Source organism: Wolffia australiana, chromosome 5, assembly GCF_029677425.1.
Source record: "Wolffia australiana isolate 7733 chromosome 5, ASM2967742v1".
NCBI lineage: Eukaryota > Viridiplantae > Streptophyta > Magnoliopsida > Alismatales > Araceae > Wolffia > Wolffia australiana.
The window spans coordinates 9067565-9080677 of NC_135839.1; the positions used below are offsets into that span (position 1 = coordinate 9067565).

Sequence of the window (13113 nt, forward strand, 5' to 3'; positions counted from 1 at the left end):
AACCAAAAAAACCTTAATAACTCATAATAAAATTAAATCTAAAGCCAAACTATATATATTTCAAATTAGAAAAATAATTTCTTTAATAATATAATGTCAAAAAATTCAATAAAATCATATTCTGCCTCAAAACATTATTTTCTTTTAGTATATGATTTTAGAAAAATCCCTTAAAATTTTTCAAAATTCAAAACATTGTTGAAAAATGGTTTTAAGAAGTTTAGGCTTGATAACACACATATATAACCAATTTATTGTGAATAAACATGTAAATATTGTCATATTACCCCACTAATAATCTGTCTTCATTGGTCCATGTGAAACTATGAATAAAATTTAGGTAATGTGTCAATAAATGATTATGCACTATATTATAGCATTATGCGATGCCATAATTTCACCATTTTACAATTATTAGGGCAACTAATCATGGTGAACGGTCTTGATTTGTTGTCATTTCAAATTAGATGGTGACACATGGCAATAACAACTTTAAGACCAAAAATATATAATTAATCCTTATAAATAAATCTGATGTCATAAAATATAACACAATCTTTTGACTTGGACAATCAATGTCTCCATGAATGAAATGTCAATAAATTCATTAAAAACATATTAGAGAATAAATAATAAGAAGTCCAATTATTTAAAGCTCAAAAACTCAAAATTTGTCATAACACAGGTTGTGGTTAGAAGCTAGAGCGATGCTGACATGAAATGCAAAAGTGCATTGCCATGTCACATAATCATTATCAATAAGAAAATAAAAGTGCGTTTCTCGCTGTCTTATTTTTTCAGGCATGACATGTGGCACTATGGAGTAATCATTCACAGAAGAAGAAGATATCTTGCCAATCATTAAAAGAAATACTTGGGGGCTTTCAGTCGCCAATGGAAAATGAGCACGCAACAACAATGTAGATGAGGAGAGAAAAAAACATCGACAGCCATTTTGAGGGCAGCTTAGTCTTTATCCCTCTTTCCATTGGTTCTGGAAAAATTTGAGGATCTATGGTAAGCATCCTTGCCTTACATTGGTCCTTTCAATAACATCATTAGATTTGATCCCTTTTTTCATCTCATTCAGTTATAACATTATGTCGTTGTACCTTTCCATCACATGTTACCCCTTTCAAATCCCTATATCTTTGCCCTCCCACCTTTCATCCCCCTTACACAACTCTTTCTCTCCATCACATCCCTTCCCTATATCTTCTTTCATTATCATCACTACTCATTCTAACTCATTCTAATATCCTCATCATAACTATCTGATGGCGCACACCATCTTGAACCACTGAAGATGGCATCTGCCCCACCCGCCATCGTCGTCGACCGCCTGGTGAAATTATGCTCAATGTTATCATGTTCTGTTTTTTGTCATTCCCTCCATCTATTCATGTTTACAATTTTCTCGGTCCCATCCAGTCATGCTGTCGAGTCTCTGTCAGTCGTTTTATCTGCGCTTCATGTCTTCGTCGTCATGGGAAGAAGTCCTTAGTCATCTGGAACCCCTCCGTTGTCCTTTCCCCTTTCTTTTTATTGGTTAACTTCCCTTCATTTTTGTAATGGGGGGCCCATACCCTCCTCCCCACTCCTCTCCACCCCACTTTTGTTTACCCCTTAAGGGCCCATTAATTCCCCTACTTAAGGGAAGAATGGGCGTCCTAAAGAATTTGGACTAGTTTTTTTTTGAAGTGTTGCATTGTTCAGAAGAAGAACAGGTCCCGCCCTCTTGAGAGAAGAATGAGGGGGAAGAGAGAGAGAGAGAGGCAGAGCTGAAGAAGCATTAGGAGGAAGGGAAATCAGGGGGAAGGAAGAGATCTCGACTGGCCGAACGGGGCCCGCCAAAATTGTCGATCGAGTGAATCCCTCTCGACAGGCATCTGCCAGTTCATCATCTTTCGATCTCCTGCTTTTGATCGAACAGCGCGGAAAAAATTTGATTCGACGGATTTGCCATCTGTGGGATTGCTGTCACTCCTCCAGACAGAGGTTTCAATCCGTCGACAGCCTGGCGATTTGAATTCTCTAAAAATCCCAAATCAATTGGACACTCCGAGGCTCATTCACCCTGTGCGAGAGTCGGAATTGGCAGACGCTGAGAAATTTGCATTCCTCGGCAACCCCAAATCAACGGGATTCTCCAACGCTCATTTACCCTGTGCAAGAGCTTGAATCGGTGGACGTCGAGAATTCCACCGTTCGGGCTGTTATTCTTGAGGTTTATAAGGTGGCATCGCCCACCAGTAGGAGTCGTTCCCTGCTGGGTTAATTGGTCTGTGCCGTATTAATTCAATGGCCGTACCAGTCCTCGCCAGCGTGCCGAGCTCATACGCACCGGCGCTAGCCCGACGGCCCCTCCGGGGTTAGTTGCTGGTTGCGACCAATCCTCAGGGATTGTGTCTCCTAAGAATTCCACGGTCACCGTGTTGCTGCCCGAGTGCCGTTGGATGTGATCTTGCTGTTAGTGGTGCCCGCTAACCTGTCGTCAACCCACCGACCTGCTCCATCTATGTCAATTCATTGTCACAGACATGACGTTGAGCTCCGGGTTTCCACTCGGGTCACTCTAGGCACCGCACCTCCCTCACTCTCTCTCTTACGACCTCCATTATCGCTCCTGCTCCGTTACGCCAGTCGAGCCGCCATCAATCTCCGGTGCCTCTCCATCACACCCGCTCCGACCATCGCACTTGTCGACAATTCTGCATGATGCGCCACGCGCCGAAGAGGTATGCCACCCTCCCACTTGCTTGTTATATTACTCGTTGTAGTATACTTTCGTCTTGACTCCACCGCGCTCGGGCTTGGTAGGTGACAGAGGTAATTGAGAGAAAACTATGAACGCGAGTGAGCATGTTACCGGTATGGACGAGTCCGTCCATGATGTGCGAGCCCTACGGATTGATTCCATTCGGCCGCAGACGTCATCGTCCCTTCGACGAGGTTCGAGAAACCACTATTGTCGTCACCCAGTGATCCCTTCGGAGCACGGAGTTCGGCGCCTTCCTTGAGTTAGAGCCTGCAAGTACGACACGTAGGGCACATCATTCATCGCATTACATCGTAGTTACATATTGCCCAATTCGGGTTTTATTATCCATCAGACGATGGCACCGTCGAAGTCTGCCACCCCTATCTAGGTACCGAGCCATCATCCTCGGTACCGAGCCATCATCCTCCGGGATGAATACGTCCGGCACTATGATTGTGAGTAAGAGGCTGACCTACCGGCCTGCCGTGATGGCCTCGTCCGACCCCACGATCGTAGACACGACGCTGACCCACCAACCCGTCGTGACAACTAGGTCTGGCCTCATCACCGCCGGTATGTGGAACCTGATGAGGTTCCGCGGTACCCCCCATGCGCGATGCCCGACATCCGCACACCGCGCGACGGTCATTCACGATACGGGGATGGCCATGACCGCAGCCTGACCCCACCTTGATAACGTGCCGACCCGTGTCAAGGGGACTACCCAAAGCTGGCGTCAAGGGGATTACCATTCCTTGTTGAGATAATTCATACTCATCAATAGCTAAATTTACTCAAATGAGTGCATGTTTTAATTTCTATTGATTAGACTCAAAAAATCTAATGACAAATTAAAACACTAATTTTGAGTTTAAATGAATGTTATCTCCAAATTTATAAAAATTTCCATTTGAAAGTTTTAAGAAATAGATGAGACCTTTTTAATCTGCCTCTCTTGCTCAATAATGAGATAGAAATTGAGATTAGATATATAGCTTATCGTTTCTAATTTAGTAAACAATAGTTAACATTTTTTCATGATCACGAATCAAGTAAGAGTTGAATCCACATAGAGGCGGTATTGAAAACTTGAAATTTATTTTAATATTTAATATAAATAAAAAAATTAGTGAAAAAAGTAAAAAATAATTCTAAGACGATGAGAAAATGTTTATCCCATTTAACCCAATTGATGAAATTTAATAAAATAATTTTAGAAACTTAATGGAAATACAGTAAGAAATACTAGTTAATTTTAATGAAGTATAATGGATGATGGATGGTGAAAATTTTGTGCATTTTGAATAAAATGAGAAGTTACAATGTGGGTTTTACCATCAATGATTGCAGTGGGAGTGGGGGAAAATATGCTCTGGCAAGCAATAGAGTGGGGTTATTGATGCAAAATTATTGTCACATCTAGCTGCAAAAATGGAAGCTGATACATAACAGAGAGCGACTGAGTTGATAGTGGTGTGTGGAAGGTGAAAATTCTAGCTTATGCTCTTGGATGATAATATAGGGAAAATGAAAAAATAAATGAGATTGAAAAAGGTAAAAAATCAAGCTAACCTTATTTTCACATGCTAAATGAGATGAGTACTAATTTTAATTTGCTACTCTTGATCAAACCTTCCCTTCAATCCTTCACACTTGAAAGAAAAAAATATATTTGAATTTGTAAACCACTGTGCTAATCTTATTTAGGATAATATCCAGGGGTAATATTTTTACAAGATAAAAGAGTACTTATAGATCTGAGATAAAGATCAATAGGGGTGATGAAGATGGAGTGGCCCTCAAAGTGTCTGCCGAAAAATCCTTCTAGGTAATTAGATAATTTCTTGCCTTCTAACGTTGAGGAAAAATGGGTTGTTTATTATTTTTCTCTCCTCCTCAATCCACATCACAGATTGCCAATGTGACAGATAATCTTCATATTTCCTAAAATAAACACATTTAGAAATTTTCAATCACACCATGGTGCATGCTCTCAATTTTTTTCCAAACACTAATAATTGTCATATAATTTACATATTTAATTAGGTGCTAATATATGTCTTTGAATTAGCTGAAAATGTCTCAATCACTAAGGCTAAAATTTGTGTTGACGACTTATTTTCAATCTCGTTCTGCCACAGGGAATTGAGAAAATAAATAAACCAGAAATACTTTCCCTCATTGAATATCTCATTTGAGAAAATAAATAAATCTCGTTCTGTCAAATTGCATTTCTTTGTGTGTGTGGGCGTATCAAAATATGTAGATGCATTCAATGCAAAAGAAGTCAATCATTTGTTATCTATGCACCATTGTCACACGGTCAAATCCCGAGCTAGGTCTCTTGCTCGAATTTGGCGTGTGCTCGAGCAAAAACACTGAGCAGCCTTGATCTCTTGCAACGGAAGTCTTTGCAAATGCTTAAGATCGCATAGAAGGGGTTAGAGGAGATGGTGGGAATGCAGCCCCGTCGGGGAATAGGGTCATTGCATTGATATCATAAAAGAGTACATCATCGTTGGGATCATTACATGGGGGAAGACAAGGGGTGATACAACGAACGAGACGAGGCGCCTCGCGCCAGGGTAGTGTCGCCGCACCGCCTCGAGGCCGCCGCTCCACACACGCGCGCCGGCACTACCACTACACAAGTGCGTTGGGCCAAGCACCGCGCCCCTGGGCGTGGTGATCACACACGCCACCACTGCCTTGACGATCACACATGCCACAAGCACCCGTGTCAACACCCTCGCATTCGACTCCCCAAGCTAAGCGCTACGCACCCAACACTACCCGCGGGAGCGCTACGTGCCCTCTATGCGGTCTCGGTGCTCTTAGTGCGCCACATGCCTTAGTTTCTTGGAGCCAAAAATGCGGACACGCCCTCCCAATAAGCACGCATGCCTCTTGGCAGGGAATGCCGCCTAGTTAGGGGCCTAACAACCATGCATGCTACACGTTTGACTGTATTACAATTTAAATCATTTAGATTTTCTATTTGCTGACCATTTTGTGATGTAAAAGGTTATAATAAAATTTATTTAGCAGGTGAGGCTAATCATTGACCATAGCTAATGACTAGCTGGTGCCAATTTTTCACCCAGCCAGTGATATGCCACATTCAAATGAATCAGATTAAATCAAAATAAAATGTGTTTTAAACCCCTAATGATATATAAATAAGTATAAAAATATAGATAGTATAAGTTATAAATACATCTTCTTAATGAATATAAAATTACAAAATTCTAAAAAGTGCAAAGGGAAAAATCATAATAATGTTAAAAAAATGTAATTTATTATTTTAAGATAATATAAAATGTAATTTAGTCATTTTAATGAACATAAACATCCAAACTACATGATATTGCTATTTAAAATATCATGTTATATTTCATTATCAGTCATACTCATTCCATAATTGCCTTCTGCACATGATTGAGGATTTAATTGCCTTCTACTCAAACTATCAGGTCATGGTCCAATATGTTGTTGTATATCTAAACATAAAACTCCTCAAAATGCTTTGAATGTGAATTACTAAGTTGCATATTCATGGATACAACACCGCCGCAAGTGTCCTTTCTTTTCCGATTATTTTTTTGTTTTTTTTTTTTAATTTTCTCTAAGGACTACTGTTGGATGGTCCTAGTTTTAACAAAACCTAAACCTTACCTCAAGTATGGTCCAATTTTGGAATGGTCTAGTATCATCATATTGGAGCCAGGTTGACTAATCTGTGTCAAAGTCAAAAAATAAAGCCAGACATAAAACAGTAGCATAGACTTTGTGCACAACGAATGATGTAATACACAAATCGATAAATTCCATATTGGAACATAAAAAGTTCCTAGCTCATCTTGGCTCCATTATGTCTTTCCACCTCATCCCGGGGGCCATCATCACTTGAACAATGCTTTGCTACTTCAACCTAACAGAAGCAGGGAATCATATCGCAACTGAAATGGTTAACAAGTGGGAAAGAGATTAAAAAAACATACTACAAACATGATCACAATTCCTTTGTCTTCGTCGGCCTCCACTTCAGTGTCTCCACTTTGGCAACATGGGTAGAAAGCCTAGAGAAGGGGTTGGGGGCAGGAAGCCTAGAGCTGTGGCTGGGAATGGGAAAAGGGAAAGGGAAGGTGTCTGGAAGGGGGAAGGGGAGAATGGAAGCTGGGAGAGGCGGGGGAGGAGGAGAGGGAGCAGGAGCAGGGAACGGTAGCTGAGAGCTCGAAGTGGGTAGTGGGGAGATATAGATATAAATATTTTGCAAGTATTGCAGGTCCTTTGTCCGGTTTGACCCTCTACCCGAGTCTGGACCAGCGGTCCCAGTTGGGTCTGGCCTGATTGGTCCTCGGTGCAAACTGTCCAACCCTCGTTAGACCTAAGCATTTAAAGCTACTCGGTGACAAAAGAATTCAAAGAGAATTGATCCATTTCCATTTCAGAGGGAAACGCCCTACGCATTTAGAAGTTTACAATGGCAACATGCAGGGCAAAATATTATGGAAAAAAAAAAGATTCTTTCTGGCAACTCCGCAACTACTGTATGTCTGTCCCGGAAGATTATTGGGATACGTTCTTCGGCCCCGGGTAGATGGGATCTGGCCGACGCAGCGAGTCGGAACAGGGAAGGACGAAAAATCCGAAAGAGACCAAATCTGATCTGACTGTGCAGCCAAGTAAAAAACAATAATAAGTCCGTCCAACATGCACTTACAGCGATGAAAGGAACTTTCCCCATCGGGTGAGAAGAGGACTCCAACAATATTAGACTTTAGCTGAGGAATAGGTCACGGTAAGGTGGGCCATGGCAGTAGCCAACTCTGTCGGAGTCTCCATGCCTGTGACAATGGAAGATGGCGATGGGTAAAACTCAGAGACGTCTTATGTCGGGTGGGAAAGACGAAGCTTGCCGGCAGTTCCACGCTGTCTTTGTTTCTTTCGAGTGTTTCCTGCTCGTGTCACCTTCTTTTACCAAGAAACAATCGTTCCGATCGCACCCTTCACTCCTCCACGCTCAGTGAGTCTTCCTTTAACATTTCCTTCTCAGACGCCAGTCTCCGTCTTGGCATATCTTTCAAAGAAGGCAAACTTTTGATTTCAAGTAGTGGTACGCGTATATGTTAATCTAATGACCGTATGAAAGAGAGAAAGATTCTCATGTTAAAAAACGTTTTATTTACTCATTCAATTGTTGTAGAGCACCATAACAAGGCCACTAAAGACATTCATCTGAATAAACAAAAACGATGGCCGTACTAAGGGACAAACCCCTCTATGAATCGTGCACATCGACGGATCGTGGACCCAAATGGCAGAGTCAGAAGGAAAAAATCGGCCACGTCACGTTTATGATTTAAATTTAAATATAACGCCGTCAGTTTAGAGGATGGGCGAGTTAAGTTTTTGCAGCCACATTTTTTTTCCATTGCTTCAATCAATATAAAATTTATTTGTCGTCCTTGAAAATCGCCGACGATTCACGATTGAACACATAATTCCATTTAAGTCGTTTGTCTATCAGCACATAACGTATTTTTTCGTATGAAACTTTTTTTGAAACACTGGATCGAGTGGAGGTGAAACACAGATGCATGTTTCTGAGGTCAGTAGAGCAGTTCCAAACGACGACGACTACTTGTCAACAAAGATTTAGAAATTAACCCAGGCGCGATGGCTATTAGAAATCAGAAATTAACTTTACACTGAGATGTCACAACTGATATAGAACCTAGTTTCTTGTTTCAATGCCGAAGGATATTCGATATAAATTATTCTTCATAGGGCCTTGGGACAAGTACTTGAAAGATCTCACTCCAATGCACCAATTGACATGGTCAGATCTAAAGTACTCACCCCCAAAGTGGCCCTATCATTTTCTGTAGAGTCTTTAAAAAGGATAGAAGATGATGGCCTTTCGCAAGACTGCTCTTGTGAGAGTGATCGTCTGCTGTTTGGAGAGACTGAAAGTGAAACGTTGTTTTCTTTTTCTTCAGCTTTGGCATTCTCTTCTTCATTGTCTAGGAAGCTGGGACATAAACTCAGCTGCAAGCTGGGATGTTTATCCGTTTCATTTTCTCTCGTCATCTTTATTCTCTTTCGGCCTGAGCCCAGGCCAGTTTTTTTCAAAACGATGTCTCCTTGCTTGAGTGTGTCCCTGCTCCTTTCCAAGCGGTCCTGCAGAGATATACAAGATGATTGTTAGAACAAGTACTTCGTAATTCAATAATTGGGATTAACACGGCATCTGACTTTGAAATTAACTGCAATGTGGTAGAATCAGATTGAGTCACCTTATGTAAAATAAAGAAAGACAGTTAATAAATAATGAATTCTAGAGATAGATCAAGAGGTAAATGGAACTATTGACCGATCGTTGGATTGTCATGCAAAAGTATATTGATAACTATATATTAATCGATAAACTAGACAAAAGAAATTTCCAATGGGGAGTACAGATAGATATGGACAAACATACAAACATAAGATATAGAAAAATAGATGTATAGCTATGTAGAGAGAGTTGGATAGACTGAGAGATAATACAACTGAATTAGATATTTGCATTCATCTATTGACATACAATTAGAGAAAAACACGGATGTTTGTTTAAAGGATAGACAGATAAAAGAAAGAAAGAAATCGATAAATATCTATATATGTAGGTAGACTGCAAAGTAGAGAGTGAGTGAGAGTATGTATAACTTTTGATAGATCGATAAACGAACGGATAAGTAGATATATAGCTCAGGGCATTCATATCTTAGAGTTTTCTCGATTTGTTTAGATAGATGATAAACTGATTACAAGGCACGTAAGTGGATGCGCCAACAATGAGATTGACATATTGATAGCATGGAACCAGAGTGAATACATACATAGATAGATTGATAGAATGTGGGCCTGAAAGTTTGTAAGAGGGGGCAAGGGGAGAGAGAGGGAGGTAGATAAACAGATGAATACATAGATAGATAGATTGATGAACAGAGAGAGAGAGAGAAGAGAAGAGATAGAACATAAAGAGATAAATAAAGAAACACAGAAGGCAGACAGAGAAAGATAGAAAGAAAGAGAGTTAAAGAAAAAGCGCAAGAGAAAGTGAGAGGAGAAAGGCATAAAGGGAGACAGAGACAAAGAGAGAGAGAGAACAAGTGATAGAAAGACAGAGAGAGATCAACAGATAAATAGAGAGATGGATCGAGAGAGAGAGAGTCGAATAGACAGATGAATAGATAGATTAGAGTAAGAGATTAGAGTAAAAGATAGAGATCGATAGAGAAAGACAGAGAGAGAAGGATATATAGAGAGAAAGATATATATATAGATAGATAGATAGATAGAAAGATAGATAGATAGATAGATTGATCGATAGATAGATCCATAGATAGAGAGAGAGAGGCAGTCAGATAGATGAGTAGATAGATAGATAGATTGATAGATAGATAAGACTAAGAGATGGAAGATAAAGAGATAAATAGAGAAAGACAGAGAGAGCAATATATATATATATATATAGAGAGAGAGAGAGAGTGAAAGAGAGCGCAAGAGATAGCGAGTTAGACAGAGATAAAAAAAGATAGAGAGAGAGCAAGTGATAGAAAGACAGAGAGCGCAACATATAAATAGATAGATCGAGAGAGAGGGAGGGAGATATATCGAGAAAGGGAGAGAGAGTTCAAGATATAGAAAGAGCGAGAGAGACCAAGAGATAGAGGGAGAGAGTTAAAGACATAGAAAAGCGAGGGAGACCAAAAGATAGAGATAGAGAGAGTTCAAGGTATACAAAGAGCGAGAGAGACCAAGAGATAGAGAAAGTTCAAGGTATACAAAGAGCGAGAGAGACCAAGAGATAGAGAAAGTTCAAGGTATATACAAAGAGCGAGAGAGATCAAGAGATAGAGAGGGAGAGGGACAACAAGAGATAGATAGAGAGAGGGCTAGAGAGAACAAGAGATGGATAGAGGGAGAGACACCAAGAGATACAGAGAGGGGGGGAGAGCGAGTGACCTGAACGCAAACGGGCATCTCAAACTCGGATTGTGGAGATTGTGGAGTCTTAACGAAAGTACGCGGATCTTCGGCAAAAGCTTTATGATGGTAGGAGCTTATGTTGTTTCTGCAGTGGAGACCCATTTCCCAGTGGAGATGTTCCATTGATGTCAGTGTACGAGAAGGAAGCTGAGACATGCTGCGGACCCAGGGATTGTTGTTTGGGATTCTTTTGGTTTCTGTTGACCGGAATTCCTTCGTCTGCTCTTGTTCGGATTCTTTGTCATCCAAAAGACGATGCAACGAGTATGGCCGACTATTTCTTGATATGGCATCCCGAACATCAAAGAGGTGTGACGTTGATGCCTTCATTTCTTGTCGACGGATAATATCTTGTAATAAATCCTTTGTCGGTAAATGTATGAAAGCTGAACTCATGCTGCCTGCCGTTCGCTGATGACTCGGCCACTGTTGATGCCGGCTACGAAGAAAATAGAAAAAGTGAGAAGAGAGAAGACAAAGTGCGTCGACAGAGCGTATAATTGCTTAATTGTTTTGCCTCCGTTCTACGCGTTATCTTTGTTTATCAAACTTAAGGATTATTGCTCTACCTGAAGGCGTAGTTTTTGGGATCCGATGTGGGCTGGGACGATGGCCGTTGAGTAAGCCCATAAAGACCAACGGATTCATCGTAGGCTCTATTAAAATGATTTCTGCCGCTTCCATCTATCTTAAACACTGCCTGCCTCGGACCAGTCGTTTGGTAGATGGCTTCCGAACTTAGGTGTCCCCTTTCCACATTAATGCCTACAAGAAAATATCAAACGTGAACTTTGATCCAACCATGTATAGAAGCACAAGAAAATACATTAAAATTCCCCGTGATTTCCTCTGACAAAGAGTATTTGGTATCTGTTGAAGGGCATATAAACCCTTCAAATCATTATATCATCAATCATATATAAGTACGCAACAATGACAAAGGAAAGTATCTGATTTGCATTTGGAATACAACAACCCAAACCTGAGGACTCAGAAGATTTGCCTTGCGCCGGATCATCCAGCTTCTTGCTTCTGTACATCTGATCAAAAGGATTACGTCTGATCATAAACTGATAAAATTACACAGAAAGAGGAATTCCATCCGATTATCGAAGGCAGTCTCTTCCGAACGATTATCCCTCACTTACCTGAAGGTGACTCTTTATGTGCGCGATGCTAAGTCCTCTGACGTTCATCATCTGTAGCACGAGCTTCGGCGTGGCTCCTGCAAAATCCACACGATCACGGTCAGGCCGATCACCAACAATAAGAAATATGACAACTCTTCGTTCCATATCATACCTATTGAGCAGTCTGAAAATCATGAAAAACAGAATAATACGGGAGGAGAAATAATAAAACCGGTCGCCGTATGGCAAAACTTACTCAACCCATGACGAATTCTGATCAATTACTCATTCCTTCCGTTGAATTTTAAGATGTGAGTTAGGTTTTGGTAGACTCACTTGCTTGGCCGCCGAGCCGTTCGACGGCGTGTACAAAGGACATGTGGAGCTCCGGAGTCCACCGCAACCTCGGCATTTTTGACCGGTTATACTGCCTGACCGTCGAAGCTCGTTCTCTGCTCCCATCCTTAGACCCGCCACTAGAGTTGCTGTTGTTGCAGGAACTCATCCCTTCTGTTTCGCTCTCTTCTTCATCTTCAGACGGCCCTTCAGCGTTCTCGTTGAGGTCCAGAGCCCTTCGCTTTAGACTCTCTGACGGGCACGAAGGGCCGTCACCCTGAGCTGCAGAAGCCCCCTTCGCTCCTTCCATGTTCAAATTTCTTCCGCTGTAATTCCCCGATAGTAGAGGGTGAGGAAGAAGAGAAGAGAATCGATGACGAATGAGTGAAGGTAGGGGACAAGTATGATGTCGACTGCATAATAGAGAATAGCGAAGTAACGATGCCATCGTTAGAGCTTTAGCATTTTACGCTAATGCCCATTTGTTTGCGTAGGGGCAAGAGATGTTGCAGTGGGATGGACGTAAATAGCGAGAGAAGTGAGGGCAACGATTATGAAATACGGACGGATGGGTATCCGGAGACGGCCGTGACTCCTTTTTCTTTCTGTCAATTGAGGTTCATGAGTTCCGTTCATCAAACCTCTTTCCCCCGAAGCATTTATGAACATGGAAGGAAAGACTCGCTATCGCGCTTGCGAAACGCCGCTGTCCTTGTTGCGTCAAAGACTTAAAGATGCAAAGAATAAGGTCGACAAAACGATGATCTCGTCCTTCTGGAATCGAAAAAGAATCTGCGTTACGCGGCTCTGCGCTATGTTCTTTCCGGATTCACGGAGCTTCTCTGGCTG

At 41.4% G+C, this 13113-nt stretch overlaps 1 protein-coding gene and 1 long non-coding RNA gene across 2 annotated transcripts; both read right to left on the minus strand.

Annotated features, from left to right (window-relative positions):
• Positions 1-6503: 6503 nt before the first annotated feature.
• LOC144703482 (uncharacterized) lies at positions 6504-6851 on the minus strand. The gene is made up of 2 exons (XR_013581538.1): positions 6763-6851; positions 6504-6692 (listed from the first exon to the last, which is right to left on the minus strand). It is a non-coding gene; the product is annotated as an uncharacterized LOC144703482 (long non-coding RNA).
• A 1567-nt stretch (positions 6852-8418) lies between these two features.
• LOC144703699 (uncharacterized) lies at positions 8419-13113 on the minus strand. The gene is made up of 6 exons (XM_078575930.1): positions 12265-13113; positions 11947-12023; positions 11781-11838; positions 11368-11563; positions 10775-11237; positions 8419-8944 (listed from the first exon to the last, which is right to left on the minus strand). Exons 1-6 carry the CDS (start codon positions 12710-12712, stop codon positions 8579-8581), a joined length of 1608 nt encoding a protein of 535 aa, XP_078432056.1. The 5' UTR covers positions 12713-13113; the 3' UTR covers positions 8419-8578.

Excerpts from the sequence above, each read along its gene's own strand:
- LOC144703699 (XM_078575930.1), bottom strand. The coding sequence starts at position 12,712 with ATGGCATCGTTACTTCGCTATTCTCTATTATGCAGTCGACATCATACT. Across the intron at positions 11,564-11,780 it reads CAAATCTTCTGAGTCCTCAG|GCATTAATGTGGAAAGGGGA; the intron begins GTTTGGGTTGTT and ends ATTTTCTTGTAG. Across the intron at positions 8,945-10,774 it reads AGATGCCCGTTTGCGTTCAG|GACCGCTTGGAAAGGAGCAG; the intron begins GTCACTCGCTCT and ends ATATCTCTGCAG.